This window comes from Melospiza georgiana, chromosome 28, assembly GCF_028018845.1.
Source record: "Melospiza georgiana isolate bMelGeo1 chromosome 28, bMelGeo1.pri, whole genome shotgun sequence".
Taxonomy (NCBI): domain Eukaryota; kingdom Metazoa; phylum Chordata; class Aves; order Passeriformes; family Passerellidae; genus Melospiza; species Melospiza georgiana.
This window is the reverse complement of record NC_080457.1, coordinates 746,970-761,919: the sequence shown is the minus strand read 5'-3', so window position 1 is coordinate 761,919 and position 14,950 is coordinate 746,970. Positions and strand designations below refer to the sequence as shown.

The window sequence follows — 14,950 nt, the reverse complement described above, 5'->3', positions numbered from 1 at the left end:
AAAGGGAGCCCAGAGGGAGCTTGGCTCGTTACCCGCTTGGAGTAATTAAATTAATTAACGCAGCAGAGCCTGGGGCAGCGGCTGCGACCTTGCTGGGAATGGGGACACGGGAATGGGAATGGGACACGGGGAGTGGTGGCTCTGTTTGGGGACATTCCTGGGGACGTTGCTGGGAATGGGACGCAGGGATGGATGGAATTCCTGGAGGGTCTGAGGAGAAGTCACTCAAAAACCTCCGGGGTTTGGAGGAGGGTTTGGCTGTGGAGATGGGAGGGACTGGGAGAGGGACAATTCCCCGGTTGGAATGGTTCCAGAGCAACAACAGCAACAGCAACAACAACAACACTGTTACCTGGGCTGGGTTACAGTAATCCTCCGGGAACGGGATACACCATTCCCGGGATACACAATTCCCGGGAATGGGACACACAATTCCTGCGATGCACAATTCCCGGGATACACAATTCCCGGTGTCCCCGGGATGGGATGCAGCCCTGGCACAGCTGCCCGGGCCCCTGGAGGGGCCGAAAGCCCGAGGAGAGGTGACACTTGGGGACACGGTGTGCAGTGGTGATCCTGGAACCAGCGAGAAGAAAGGATCCAGCGGGATCATCGCATCCCAGGGAATATCCCAAATGGGAACGGATCCAGCGGGGTGATCCCAAATGGGAACGGATCCAGTGGTATGATCCCATCCCAGGGAATATCCCAAATGGGAACGGATCCAGCGGGGTGATCCCAAATGGGAACGGATCCAGCGGGGTGATCCCATCCCAGGGAATATCCCAAATGGGAACGGATCCAGCGGGGTGATCCCGTCCAGCTCCCGGCCCTGCCGGACCCTCCCCAGTCCCACCCTGCTGTAACTCTGAGCCTCGTCCAACCGCTCCTGGAGCTCCGGCAGCCCCGGGGCCGTGCCCGTTCCCCGGCCAGTGCCGATCCCGGAGGATTTTCCCACCCTTTTTGCTCCCATAATCCCGCCGTCTCCCCAAAACCCCGAATTCTCCAAATTCCCCAAAACCCCGAGTTCCCGTTTCCCCCTCCCTGCGGCCAGCCCTCCCGCCCGCGAGGGGGCGCTGTGTCCGTGTCTCCCTGCCCGCCCCCCCTGCGGAGGAGCCGCTCCCGCCGCCGCTCGGTTGTGCCGGGGGCGGGGAGCGTGGGCGGCGCGGGGCCGCTCTGGCCGCGCGCCTCGGTGGTGCGGAGTCCCGGAAGCGGCGCGGGCCGAGGCCGCAATGGCGGAGAGCCCGGCGGCCGAGGACGCGGCCCCGGCCCCGGCCGCGGTGCTGGCGGCGGGCGGCGGCGGCAGCGGCTCCCCGAGCGCCGCCGGCTCCGCGGGCACCCCCGGCGTGTTCATCCCCGCCGAGCTCTGGGCGGCCGCGGGCTTCGGCGCGGCCGCGGCGCCCGGCACCGGCGTGGCCCCCGGTAGCGGCGGCGCCCCGATGGCGGCGGCGGCGGCGGGGGCCGCGCTCCTCACGCACTCCGCCTTCTGGGACCCCACGGTCAGCGGCGACTGGGACAGCGAGCGGCCCAGCCCGGCCTGCCTGCTGCGGATCAAACGGTGAGCGGAGCGGGACCGGGACCGGCACCGGAACCGGCAGCGGCACCGACAGCGCGGGGCCGGGGCGCGGAGCGCGGCGCGGGCGTTCGGCTCGGCCCCGCGGCCGGTAACGGGCCCTGCGCCGCACCGGGTACCGGGTACCGGGCGTGGGACAGCGCCGCGCCCTGCCGGTGTCCCGGGACAGACACGGGGACTGGTCCCGGTCCTTCCCGGTGTCCCGGGACAGACACGGGGACTGGTCCCGGCCCTTCCCGGTGTCCCGGGACAGACACGGGGACAGGTCCCGGCCCTTTCCGGTGTCCCGGGACAAGCACGGGGACTGGTCCCGGTCCTTCCCGGTGTCCCGGGACAGACACGGGGACAAGTCCCGGCCCTTCCCGGTGTCCCGGGACAGACACGGGGACAGGTTCCGGTCCTTCCCGGTGTCCCGGGACAGACACGGGGACAGGTCCCGGCCCTTCCCGGTGTCCCGTGGCTCTTCCGGACAGGTTTGGGTTGGGAGGGTCCTTACTGCTCTGTCCAAGGGAATTCCCGCCCAGGATCTCCCGAAATTCCCTGCCTGGGGAGAAGGGAAGGATTCCTGGGAATATCCCGGGAATATCCCGGGAAAGGCTGGGCAGGGACAGGTGAACCCTCCTGCCTCACCTGAGGCAGGGAACCCGGGAGGAGCTCCCGGCGCAATTCACGGCCGGAATTCCGTTGGATTTTCATTTTGGTTGGAGTTCCTGGTGCTGGAGGTGGGGAAACTCCAGGGGGGGAGAGTTCCTGGAGGGATTCCAGGGGTATTCTCAAGGATTCCAGGGGGGAAATCCAGCCAGGATTCCCGAGAATCCCAGCCATGATTCCCGAGGATTCCTGTCGTGATTCCCGAGAATCCCAGCCAGGATTCCTGAGAATCCCAGCCATGATTCCCGAGGATTCCAGCTGGGATTCCCGAGGATTCCATGCCTGGGCTGCCTTTGGGGCTGTGCTCAAGGATCTCACCCAGAGCCGGGACCAAAGCTCCCCAGTCCCGGTTTAAATCCCGGTTTAACTCCCAATCCAGCCCCATCCCGGCCCGTTCCCGGCTCATTCCCGGCTCATTCCCGTTCCCCTTTCCCAGGGATATCATGTCCATCTACAAGGAGCCGCCCCCGGGGATGTTCGTGGTGCCCGACCCCCACGACATGACCAAGGTGAGGAGCCCTCGGGGGCCCCCAAACCCCGGCTGGAATCGCCCTGGGCAGGGTCTGGATCCCCGGGATGGGATCCAGGGCTTTGGGAATGCCGCAGGGTCTGGGAATGCTGGAGGGCTTGGTAATGCTGGAGCCGTGGAGAGTCTGGGAACTCCAAAGAGTTTGGGAACGCTGGAGTGTTCTGGAACGCTGGAGGATCCGGGAATGCTGGAGTGTTTGGGAATGCCGGAGAGTTTGGGGAATGCTGCTGGAAGGTTTGGGAATGCTGGAGGGTTTGGGAATGCTGCAGGATTCGGGAACGCCGCAGGTGTGGGGAATGCTGGAGGGTTTGGGAATGCTGCAGGATTCGGGAACGCCGCAGGTGTGGGGAATGCTGGAGGGTTTGGGAATGCTGCGGGTGTGAGGAATGCTGGAGGGTTTGGGAGCGCTGCAGGATTTGGGAATGCTGCAGGTGTGGGGAATGCTGGAGGGTTTGGGAATGCTGGAGGGTTTGGGAATGCTGCAGGTGTGGGGAATGCTGGAGGGTTTGGGAATGCTGCAGGATTCGGGAATGCTGGAGGGTTTGGGAGCGCTGCAGGATTTGGGAATGCTGCAGGTGTGGGGAATGCTGGAGGGTTCGGGAGCGCCGCAGGTGTGGGGAATGCTGCAGGGTTTGGGAACGCTGCAGGATTTGGGAATGCTGGAGGGTTTGGGAATGCTGCAGGTGTGGGGAATGCTGGTGGGTTTGGGAGCGCTGCAGGATTTGGGAACACTGGAGCCGTGCAGGGTTTGGGAATGCTGCAGGTGTGGGGAATGCTGGAGGGTTTGGGAGCGCTGCAGGATTTGGGAACACTGGAGCCATGCAGGGTTCGGGAGCGCCGCAGGTGTGGGCTGTCCCCGCAGATCCACGCGCTGATCACGGGCCCCTTCGACACCCCGTACGAGGGCGGCTTCTTCCTGTTCCTGTTCCGCTGCCCGCCCGACTACCCCATCCACCCGCCCCGCGTCAAGCTCATGACCACGGGCAACAACACCGTCAGGTTCAACCCCAACTTCTACCGCAACGGCAAGGTCTGCCTCAGCATCCTGGGGTAAGCGGGGCCTGGAGGGCTGCCTCAGCATCCTGGGGTGAGCTGGGCTTAACGGGGTGCCTCGGTGTCCTGGGATGAGCGGGGCCTGGAGGGCTGCCTCGGCGTCCTGGGGTGAGCTGGGCTTAGGGTCTGCCTCAGTGTCCTGGGGTGAGCTGGGCTTAGGGTCTGCCTCAGCTTCCTGGGGTGAGCTGGGCTTAACGGGGTGCCTCGGTGTCCTGGGGTGAGCTGGGCCTGGGCTAAGGCTGAGCTCGGGCTCTGCTCTCAAGTGAGCACGGACAGAAGGACAGCCCAGTTTAGGCTGTGCTGGGGAAGTCTGGCTCCCGGGTCAGGCCCAGCCGTGCTCGCCAGGTCTCTGGGCTCTGCCAGAGGTGGGGACGGTGCTCTAGGTTAATTAGTGGCTCGGTTAATTGTCCCAGCACGTGGACAGGCCCGGCCTGGAGCCCGGCGCAGAGCATCTCGTCGGTGCTGATCTCCATCCAGTCGCTGATGACAGAGAACCCGTACCACAACGAGCCCGGCTTCGAGCAGGTCAGGCTGGGCTGGCACTGGCACTGGGACTGGCTGGGATTGCAGGCCGGGATTGGGATTGGGATTGCAGCCTGGAACTGGGATTACAGCCTGGGATTGACTGGGATACAGGCTGGGATTGACTGGGAGCCCAGGCTCAAACTGGGACACGGGCTGGGATTGACTGGGATTGCAGGCTGGGACTGACTGGGAACCCAGCCTGGAGCTGGAATTACAGCATGGAACTGGGATTACAACCTGGGACTGACTGGGATTGCAGGCTGGGAATGACTGGGAACCCAGCCTAGAATTGGGATTATAGCCTGTAGCTGACTGGAATTCCAGCCTAAAACTAACTGGGATTGCAGGCTGGGACTGACTGGGAACGCAGCCTGGAACTGGGATTACAAACTGAAACTGGCTGGGATTCCAGCCTGGAACTGGGATTACAAACTGAAACTGGCTGGGATTCCAGCCTGGAATTAACTGGGATTATAGCCTGGAATTAACTGGGATTCCAGCCTGGAATTACCTGGGATTGTAGCCTGGAACTAACGGGGATCCCAGCCTGGAACTAACGGGGATCCCAGCCTGGAACTAACGGGGATCCCAGCCTGGAACTAACGGGGATCCCAGCCTGGAACTGGGCTCTGCCCTGTCCTGACCCTGTGTGTCCCCAGGAGCGGCACCCCGGGGACAGCAAGAACTACAACGAGTGCATCCGGCACGAGACCATCCGCGTGGCCGTGTGTGACATGCTGGAGGGAAAGTGCCCCTGCCCCGAGCCCCTGCGGTACGGACGGACACGGGGACACGGGGACAGACAGGAGGACATGGGGACAGTGCAGGGAAAGTGCCCCTGCCCCGAGCCCCTGCGGTACGGACGGACACGGGGACACGGGGACAGACAGGAGGATAGCTCCAGGGGGACCAGGGGACGTCAGGATCCGTTCCCAGCCGTCATTCCCGAGTTCCCGGGAGCGGGCCCTGCACAGGGAGTGTGGGGATGTGCAGGACGAAACATCCTGGGGAAACATCCCCAGAAAATGCCTGGGAGGAGGGAGGGGAGCGCAGCTGCCGTGGCCAGGTCCCCAGGCTCTGTCCCCTCGGGCTGTGGTGACCGTGTCCCCTGTGTGCCCTGTGTCCCCTGTGTCCCCTCGGGCCATGGTGACCGTGTCCCCTATGTCCCCTGTGTCCCCTGTGTCCCCATGGGCCGTGGTGACCGTGTCCCCTGTGTCCCCTGTGTCCCCATGGGCCGTGGTGACCGTGTCCCCTGTGTCCCCTGTGTCCCCTCGGGCCGTGGTGACCGTGTCCCCTGTGTCCCCTCGGGCCATGGTGACTGTGTCCCCTGTGTCCCCTGTGTCCCCTGTGTGCCCTGTGTCCCCTGTGTCCCCTCGGGCCGTGATGACCTTGTCCCCTGTGTCCCCTGTGTCCCCTGTGTCCCCATGGGCCCATGACCCTGTGTCCCCTGTGTCCCCTCGGGCCGTGGTGACCGTGTCCCCTGTGTCCCCTGTGTCCCTCGGGCAGTGGTGACCATGTCCCCTGTGTCCCCTGTGTCCCCAGGGGCGTCATGGAGAAATCCTTCATGGAGTACCTGGACTTCTACGAGGGCGTCTGCAAGGAGAGGCTGCACCTGCAGGGCCAGACCATGCAGGTGAGGGGGACACACGGCTGGGGACAGGGACAGGGGTGGGGCACAGCTGAGGACACAGCTGGGCACAGCTGGGCGTGGGGCTGAGCCTGGACAGATGTGCAGCGCCGGGGGAGTTCAGGGACGGGATCCACGTTCTCCTGGGGGAGTTTCAGAATCTTGTCCGGGGGAATTTCAGGATCCTGTCTGGGGGGAATTTGAGGAGACAGAAGGAATTTCAGGATGCTCTCCATGGGAATTTCAGGATGGGGGTCTTCTCCAGGGGGAATTCGAGGATGGGATGTTCTCCAGGGAGGGTTTCAGGGTCCTCTCCAGGGGGAATTTGAGGAGACAGAAGGAATTTCAGGATCCTCTCCAGGGGGAATTTGAGGATCCTCTCCAGGGGGAATTCGGGCATCCTGTCCAGGGGAATTTCAGGATCTTGTCCTGGAGGAGTTCAAGCATCCTCTCCAAGAGGGAGTTCCAGGATCCTTCCCAGTGGAATTTCAGGGTGGGGATGTTCACCAGGGGGAATTCAAGGATCCTCTCGAAAGGGAATTTCAGGATCCTGTCCAGGGGGAGTTCCAGGATCCTTCCCAGTGGAATTTCAGGATCCTTCCCAGTGGAATTTCAGGCATCCTGTCCAGGGGAATTTCAGGATCCTTCCCAGTGGAATTTCAGGATCCTGTCCAGGGGGAGTTCCAGGATCCTTCCCAGTGGAATTTCAGGCATCCTGTCCAGGGGAATTTCAGGATCCTTCCCAGTGGAATTTCAGGATCCTCTCCAGGGGGAGTTTCAGGATCCTTCCCAGGGGAATTTCAGGATCCTGTCCAGGGGAATTACAGGATCGTGTTCAGGGCGAGTTCCAGGATCCTTCCCAATGGAATTTCAGGACCCTCTCCCCCCAGGCTGGGATTTCCCTGTGGAATTCTCCCCATCCCTTCTCCCGGAGCCCCCCACCTCTCACTCCCGTCTGTTTTCCCCCATTCCCCGCTCACTCCCGCTGTTTCCCCGCTCACTCCCGTCCGTTCCCCGCTCACTCCCGTTGTTTCCCCATCACTCCCGTCCGTTCCCCGCTCATTCCCGTCCGTTCCCCGCTCACTCCCGTTGTTTCCCCGCTCACTCCCGTTGTTTCCCCGCTCACTCCCGTTGTTCCCCCCTCACTCCCGCTGTTCCCCGCTCACTCCCGTCCGTTCCCCGCTCACTCCCGCTGTTCCCCGCTCACTCCCGTTTTTTCCCCCCTCACTCCCGTCCGTTCCCCGCTCACTCCCGCTGTTTCCCCGCTCACTCCCGTTGTCCCCCCGCTGCCAGGACCCGTTCGGGGAGAAGCGCGGCCACTTCGATTACCAGGCGCTGCTGGGGCGGCTGCAGGCGCTGCGGGCGCGGCTGCAGGAGCGGCAGCAGCAGCAGGACAGCGCCGACATGGACTCGGAGAGCAGCTCCTCGGAGGCCGAGCCCGAGCCCCCGGGCTGCCCCCGCGCCTAGCGCGGCCCGGCCCGGCCCGGGACTGCGGCACAGCCGGGCCGGGGCGGGAGAGCCGCGCCCGCGCCTCCTCCTCCTCCTCCTCCTCCTCCTCCTCCTCCTCCTCATCCCCGCCTTCGTCCCCGCCTCCATCCGCCCCGAGGAGAATTCCCAAAACAGAGACAGAGCCCGGCTCGGGACAGGCTCCTCTCGGACAAAGGTACTTCCTGGCATGTGGCATCAGGTTGTTTTTGGGGTTTTTTGGACAACACCTGCACTGGTTGGGGTTTTTTTTTTTTTTTTTTTTTGGTTTGGTTTGGGTTTTTTTAATTTTTTTTTTTTTGGTTTTTTTTTTTTTTGTTTGTTTTTTTTGTTTTTTTGTTTTTTTGTTTTCCAGGTTTATTTTTATTTTTATTTTTTTTTTTCCTCCGTTCGATTAAAGAATGAGCTCTAGACTGCAAATCCTTGCGAGCTTTTGTGCTCCGGGGCAGGGAGGGAGCGCTGGGACGGCCCCGGGCGGGGCTGGGGGAGAGCTGGGGCCTCCCTGGTGTCTCTCTTCTAGGCAGACCAAAGATAGAGGAATTCTCCCTGCTGGAATCTGGGGCTCCCTCCCCAGAGCTCTGCTCCAGCCCTGCAGGGGCCCCTTTGGAGACTTCATGGGAACTGCAGGAATCCATGGATTTGTGCGCCCTGGAGGTTTGGGCAAAGGGAGGATGAGATCAGGTTGTTGTTTGCGTGATGTCGAATTCAGCCTTTTTTGGGAGGGGTTCTCTCCTGCTGGAGCCGTGCTGGAATTCTCTGCTTCCCCCCTGGGGCCGGTGTCACCTGCAGTGTCCCCTGCTGTCCCCTCGCTGCCTGCGCCGCCCCAACAGGCGGGGACGATTCCAGCTGGGCTCTGGGACAGACAGACTCGCTCCTTTGCCAAACCTTGTGAGATTCTGCCGGTTTTGGGGCTGCCGAGAGCCCCTTTTTGGGAGATGTGTGCTGTGGGTGGCACGGGGAGGTGGCAGTGGCAGTGCCACCCTTCCCCAGCCCGGCCTGGAGGTGACAATTGCCACCGGAGCGGGAGCTCAAGGCTTCACTTTTCACTGTAGGGACACGAAATTGCACAAAGTCCCGCCCAAAATCCTGCCCAAAATCCACCAAATCCTGCCCAAAATCCACCAAACCCTGCCCAAAATCCTGCCCTGCCCCATCCCCTCCACACCAGTTGGGCCCAGTTTGGATCCTGCTGGTGCTGGGAGAAGTTCCCAGCCTGGATCCTCATCCCGAGGGGCAGCAGGAGCCCAAATCCCACAAATCCCCCAAATCCCCTGGGAGGATTCGGGATTGCAGCAGCAGCAGGAAGGTGGGAAATGGGGAATTTCTCAGGTGGGAAATGGGGAATTTTCCTGGCTGGAAATGGGGAATTTTCCTGGTTTGGAAATGGGGAATTTTCCTGGTTTGGAAATGGGGAATTTTCCTGGCTGGAAGTGGAGGATTTTCTGGTGGAAAATGGGGAATTTTCTGGTTGGAAACAGGGAGTTTTCCTGGTGGGAAATGAGGAATTTTCCTGGTTGGAAATGGGGAATGTCCCTGGTGGGAAATGGGAATTTCCCTGCTTGGAAATTTCCCTGGTGGGAAATGAGGAATTTCCGTGGTGGGAAATGAGGAATTCTCTTGGTTGGAATTGTGGATTTCCCTGGTAGGGAAACTGGGAATTTTCCAGGTAGAAAATGGGGAATTTTCCTGGTTTAAAATGGGAATCTTCCTGCTGGGAAATGGGGAATTTCCATGGTTGGAAATGGGGAATTTTCCTGGTTGTAAATGGGGAATTTCCCTGGTGGGAAATGGGGATTTTCCTGGTAGGAAATGGGGATTTTCCTGCTGGGAAACGGGGAACTTTCCTCATTGGAAATGGGAAATTTCCCTGGTGGGAAATGAGGGAAATTCCCGTGGTGGGAAATGAGAATTTCCGTGGTAGAAAAATGGGGAATTTTCCTGGTTGGAAAAGGGGAATTTTCCAGGTGTGAAATGAGGAATTTCTGTGCTTTTCCCAAAAAAACCTGGGGAATTGTTTCCCCTCTCTTTTCCCAACGCGGGGCTGGTTTGGGTTTAACCCTTGAGGGGAGGCTGAGCTGCCACCCCCGGGGAGGGGACGGTGCCACCTCCTCCTGTCCCCTCTGTCCCCTGGGGAGCTTTTCCAGCATTCCCAGCGCTGGGAATTCCGTGTCCCACCCTGTGGGGTGTCCCTGTGGTGTCCCCAGCCCTTGCTTGGACCTTTGGGCAAATGGAATTTGTGGGGCTGGAATGGAGCTGGAACCAGCACTGCACACGAGGCCCTGGCAGATCCCTGCTGGTTTCTGTTGTACAGAAGAATTCCAATTATTCCAATTATTCCCGTGATTTTTTTTTTGTTTGGGGTTTGTTTTTTTTTTGGGGGGGTTCTGGGTTTGTTTTTTTTTGGGGGGGGATTTTTTCTTTGTGCAATAAAGTTTTGTTTTGGCAGAACGGAGCCTGTGCTGTTCCTCAGTGGGGATTCTTATGGAATCACGACGACACCCCGGGGCAGCATTCCCAGTTTTCCCAGTGCCAAAATCCCATTTCCCGCCGCAAACCCCCCTCTGAGGCTCCGCCCTCAGCTCCTTTTCCTCGTTTTCCCCAATCTGGGGCATTTCCACCCAAAGCAGGCAGCGATTCCAGCAGGGTCCGTCCCGCAGAACTTGCCAAAACTCAGGAATTTTTCTACAAAGCTTTTATTACTCCCAGTCCTGCTGTCCCCAGGAGAGATTCCCAAGGATTCCCAGAGGGATCCCAGGAGGGATTCCCAAAGATTCCAGGGGGGATTCAAGGGGAGATTCCCAAGGATTCCCAGAGGGATCCCAGGAGGGATTCCCAAAGATTCCAGGGGGGATTCAAGGGGAGATTCCTGAGGATCCCAGTAGGGATTCCTGAGGATCCCAGGGAGGATTTCCAAGGACTCCAGAGGGGATTCCAGCCAGGATTCCTGAGGGTTCCAGGAGGGATTCCCAAGGATCCTGGGTGGGAATTCCAGCCGGGATTCCGAAGGACTCGAGGAGGAATTCCCAGATTCCCAGGAGGGATTAAAGGGGAGATCCCTGAAGATCCTGGGAGGGATTCCAGAAGGGATTCCAGCCAGGATTCCTGAGGGTTCCAGGAGGGATTCCCAAGGATCCTGGGTGGGAATTCCAGCCGGGATTCCGAAGGACTCGAGGAGGAATTCCCAGATTCCCAGGAGGGATTAAAGGGGAGATCCCTGAAGATCCTGGGTGGGATTCCAGAAGGGATTCCAGCCAGGATTCCTGAGGGTTCCAGGAGGGATTCCCACGGATCCTGGGGTTATTCCAGCCGAGATTCCGAGGGTCCCAGGGTCATTCCCGGGTGTCCCAGGGTTATTCCAGCCGGGATTCCGAGGGTCTCAGGTCCCGGCCGCGCCGTCCTGCCCGTGCAGCTCCGAGAAGAGCGCGGGGAGCCAGAACTGCGGCTCGGCCGGAGCCTGCGCGTCCAGCCAGGCCATGCCCTCCTTCAGCAGGTGATCCTGGAGTGGGAAAAACGGGGAAAAAATGGGGAAAAACGGGATCGGGAATGGGACTGGGACTGGGAATGACTGGGGATGGACTGGGATGCGCTGAGTTGCCGTTGCTGTTCCCATTCCCCATTTTCCCAGTGTTCCCAGTTCCCCAGTCCCATTTTCCCAGTTCCCATTCCCAGTGTTCCCAGTTCCCCATTCCCAGTTCCCCAGTCCCATTCCCCATTTTCCCAGTGTTCCCATTCCCCATTTTCCCAGTGTTCCCAGTTCCCATTCCCAGTGTTCCCAGTCCCACCTACCAGCACCTGCTTCGCCCTCTCCGTCTCCCACTTGAGGCTGTCCCGGATCTCGCTGACTGTCACAAATCCCTTTTTCTGGGGAAAAAAACACGGGAAAAATCAGGGAAAATCCCTCAGGGCTCCACTCCAGGGTCACGGTGTCCTCCATGCTCAGCCATTCCCAGTATTCCCAGTACAATCCCAGTTTATCCCAGTATCCCCACCTCGGCCAGCTGCAGCACCACAGTGTGCTCCATGCTCAGCCATTCCCAATCCCAGTTTATCCCAGTCTATCCCAGTTTATCCCAGTTTGATCCCCACCTCGGCCAGCTGCAGCACCACGGTGTGGCCCATTCCCAATCCCAGTTTATCCCAGTTTATCCCAGTTGTTCATCCCCACCTCGGCCAGCTGCAGCACCACCGTGTGCTCCATGTTTTCCCAGTTTATCCCAGTTCAATCCCAGTTTATCCCAGTCTATCCCCACCTCGGCCAGCTGCAGCACCACCGTGTGGTCCATGCTCAGCTCGGCCGGCACCGACTGCACCAGCACCGTCCCCCCCACGGGGATGATCCCGAAGCCGCTGCCCAGCACCTTCAGCTTCCGGATGGCGCGCAGCAGGTCGTCCCTGGACAGACAGACAGACAGACAGACAGACTGACACCCCAGATCTGGACAGACTGACAGACAGACTGACACCCCAGTTCTGGACAGACGGACACACAGACAGACTGACAGCCCTGATCTGGACAGACTGACAGACAGACTGACTGACACCCCAGATCTGGACAGACAGACAGACAGACAGACAGACACCCCAAACCCGCTGCCCAGCACCTTCACCTGCAGCAGGTCCTCCCTGGGACGGACAGACAGACGGACACACAGACTGACAGACTGACACCCCAGATCAGGACAGACAGACAGACAGACAGACTGACACCCCAGATCTGGACTGACAGACAGACAGACAGACTCACACCCCAAACCCGCTGCCCAGCACCTTCACCTGCAGCAGATCCTCCCTGGGACGGACGGACAGACAGACAGACACACAGACTGACAGACTGACACCCCAGATCAGGACAGACAGACAGACAGACAGACTGACACCCCAGATCTGGACAGACAGATGTTGGGCTTTTAGGGGAAAACCACCCTGGGGTTTGATTTTAGGGGAATCCCATCCCGGGCTGGAGCAGAGCCCTGGGTGCAGCTGTGGCTCTGGGATGGAACAGCTGGAACTGCGGCCCCGGGTCCTGAGGGGTTCCCAGGGGGTTCCTGAGGGATTTTGGGGGGTTCCTGAGGGATTCCTGGGGGATTTTGGGGGGTTCCTGAGGGATTTTGGGGGGTTCCCAGCCCACTCACGCGCTGACGTCCTGCGCGAATTTGCCGCGGCCCTTGAGCACCTGCAGCTGCAGCTCCTCCAGCGGGATCAGCCCTGCAGCACGAGCCCAGGCGGGGATCTCAGGGGGCTTCATGGGATTTTTTTGGGGGGATTTTTTGGGATTTTAATGGGATTTTTGGGGGGATTTTAATGGGATTTTTTTTTATTTTTATGGCAATTTTTTATTATTTTTTGGAGGGATTTTTATGGAATTTTTGGGGGATTTTTAGAGGATTCTTAATGGCATTTTTTGGGGATTTTTTCTGCGATTTATTAGCAGATTTTTTTAGGCGTTTTTTTTGGGATTTATGGGGTTTATGGGTTTTCTGGTGTTCACACCCGTTCCGAGTGTGAATTGCTCTTTTGGGATGAAGAACATCCCCGCTGGGAATCCCAGCCCTCTGATTGTTCAACCCTCTGACCCCTCGGATTGTTCCCTGTTCCCACAGAGTGATGAGACCGGGCGGGGATCCCTGGGATCAGAGAACGGCAGATCCCTGGCTCCGTGGATCTTTGGGATCGGGGATGATGGATCCCTGGGGTCGGGGATGATGGATCCCTGGCTCAGTGGATCTTTGGGATCAGGGATGATGGATCCCTGGGATCAGGGAACGGATCCCTGGGCTCAGGGAATGGATCCCTGGCTCAGTGGCTCTCTTTGATCAGGGGATCTCTGGGATCAGGGCACGGGGATCAGCGGATCTTTGGCATTGGTGGATCCCTGATATCAGGGCAGATGGATCTCTGGGATCAGTGATGATGGCTCCCCGGTGCCCAGCCCGGTGCCCAGCCTGGTGCCCAGCCCGGTGCCCAGCCCGGTGCCCACCTCCGTTGCGGTGCCGCAGTGCCAGGCACACCTCGATGATCTGCACCCCCAGCTCGTAGTAGAAGTCTCCGACCCCGAGCACCTCGGCCCAGAAGCCCTTCCCAGCTGGGGGGGCAGGGCAGGGACAGGGACAGGGCTCGGATAGGGGACCCCCGAGCCCCCCGGGACACTGGGTGGGCTCTGTGCCCCCCATTGTCCCCCCATTCCCCTGCCATTGTCCCCCTGTTGTCCCCCCTTGTCCCCACCACTGTGCCCCCATTGTCCCCCTGCTGTCCCCCCATTATGCCCCTGCTGTCCCCCCGTTGTTCCCCTGTTGTCTCCCCATTATCCCCCTGTCTGTCCCCTGTCCCTGTCCCCCTGTCTGTCCCCCTGTCATCCCCCTCCTGTCCCCTATTGTCCCTCCTGTTGTCCCCCACCATTATCCCCCATTCCCCCCCTCATTGTCCCTCTGCTGTCCCCCCATTATCCCCCCGTTATTCCCCCCATTGTCCCCCTCTGTTATCCCCTGTCTGTCCCCTCATTATCCCCCTGTCTGTCCCTGTCCCTGTCCCCCTGTCATCCCCCTCCTGTCCCCTATTGTCCCTCCTGTTGCCCCCTGTTCTCCCCCACCATTATCCCCCCATTATCCCCCATTCCCCCCCTCATTGTCCCCCTGTCTGTCCCTGTCCCCTGTCCCTGTCCCCCTGTCTGTCCCCTCATTGTCCCCCTGTCCCCCTGTCTGTCCCTGTCCCCCGCCCGTGCTCACAGGCCAGCGGGTCGACGCCGATGGCGGCGCACATGTGCTGGAACTGCAGCCGGAACTCGGGGCTGCGCCGGATCTCCTGCTTGTGCTTGCTGGCAAAGGCCTGCAGGTGGGTCCGGAACGTCTCCAGCTGCTTCGACATCTGGGGCACACGGACAGACAGACAGGCAGACAGACAGACACGGGACACCGGGATGGGGACAGGGACGCGCACGGGGAGGGGACCCCGGGCCCGCGGAGGGATTGCCCACCTGCGCCAGCTGATCCTCAGCCAGGACCGTGCCACGCTCCTTGTACTTGGCCTGGGGAGAGACACCGTGAGGGCACGGCCGGCCCGGGACAGCCCCGAACCGGGACAGCCCCGAACCGGGACAGCCCCGAACCGGGACTGGGACGATCCCAACCGGGACAATCCCGAAGCCCGAGGATCCCGACCCGGACCGGTCCCGCCCGTGGCGCTGCCGCAGTTTCTCCCCGCGGGCTCCGAACCCGAGCCCGGCTCTGGGGGTCCCCTCAGAGCTGCCACCCCCCGGACCGAGCCCCGACCCCTCCCGGGCCCCGCTGCGCCCCCGTTCCCCGGTGTGTCCCCGGTCTGCCCCGCTGTGCCCCTGTCCCGTTCCCTGTCCCGTTCCCAGCCCTGTCCCCCCGTCCCGTTCCCTGTCCCGTTCCCATTCCCGGTGACCTCCGTCAGTTTCCTCCGGGCGATCGCCCCCGCCCCCACCCCCCGCCGGTGCATCCCGGCCCCGCCGCCGCCGCGGCGGACACGTCATCGGGCGCGACGGGCTGCG

General features: G+C 60.8%; 3 protein-coding genes across 5 annotated transcripts; 2 read left to right on the top strand and 1 right to left on the bottom strand.

Annotated features, from left to right (window-relative positions):
• Positions 1 to 1,232: 1,232 nt before the first annotated feature.
• On the top strand, positions 1,233 to 7,450 carry UBE2Z (ubiquitin conjugating enzyme E2 Z). Its single transcript, XM_058041632.1, has 7 exons — positions 1,233 to 1,558; positions 2,661 to 2,733; positions 3,616 to 3,803; positions 4,220 to 4,331; positions 4,991 to 5,103; positions 5,874 to 5,964; positions 7,252 to 7,450. The coding sequence occupies exons 1-7, from the start codon at positions 1,233 to 1,235 to the stop codon at positions 7,423 to 7,425; spliced, it is 1,077 nt and encodes a 358-aa protein (XP_057897615.1). The 3' UTR covers positions 7,426 to 7,450.
• Positions 7,451 to 7,522: 72 nt separating this feature from the next.
• Positions 7,523 to 9,802, top strand: LOC131094147 (uncharacterized). 3 transcript variants are annotated; one of them, XM_058041629.1, is made up of 3 exons: positions 7,523 to 7,621; positions 7,964 to 8,979; positions 9,110 to 9,802. In XM_058041629.1, the coding sequence occupies exons 2-3, from the start codon at positions 8,140 to 8,142 to the stop codon at positions 9,347 to 9,349; spliced, it is 1,080 nt and encodes a 359-aa protein (XP_057897612.1). In that variant the 5' UTR covers positions 7,523 to 7,621; positions 7,964 to 8,139; the 3' UTR covers positions 9,350 to 9,802. The 3 variants fall into 3 exon arrangements, with proteins under 3 accessions (XP_057897612.1, XP_057897614.1, XP_057897613.1); XM_058041630.1 differs by having other exon boundaries at positions 7,529 to 7,621; positions 7,968 to 8,979; XM_058041631.1 differs by having other exon boundaries at positions 7,524 to 7,621; positions 7,964 to 9,802.
• A 776-nt stretch (positions 9,803 to 10,578) lies between these two features.
• SNF8 (SNF8 subunit of ESCRT-II) lies at positions 10,579 to 14,898 on the bottom strand. The gene is made up of 8 exons (XM_058041664.1): positions 14,845 to 14,898; positions 14,414 to 14,464; positions 14,166 to 14,304; positions 13,421 to 13,525; positions 12,576 to 12,648; positions 11,694 to 11,835; positions 11,230 to 11,304; positions 10,579 to 10,939 (listed from the first exon to the last, which is right to left on the bottom strand). Exons 1-8 carry the CDS (start codon positions 14,896 to 14,898, stop codon positions 10,820 to 10,822), a joined length of 759 nt encoding a protein of 252 aa, XP_057897647.1. The 3' UTR covers positions 10,579 to 10,819.
• Positions 14,899 to 14,950: the final 52 nt, after the last annotated feature.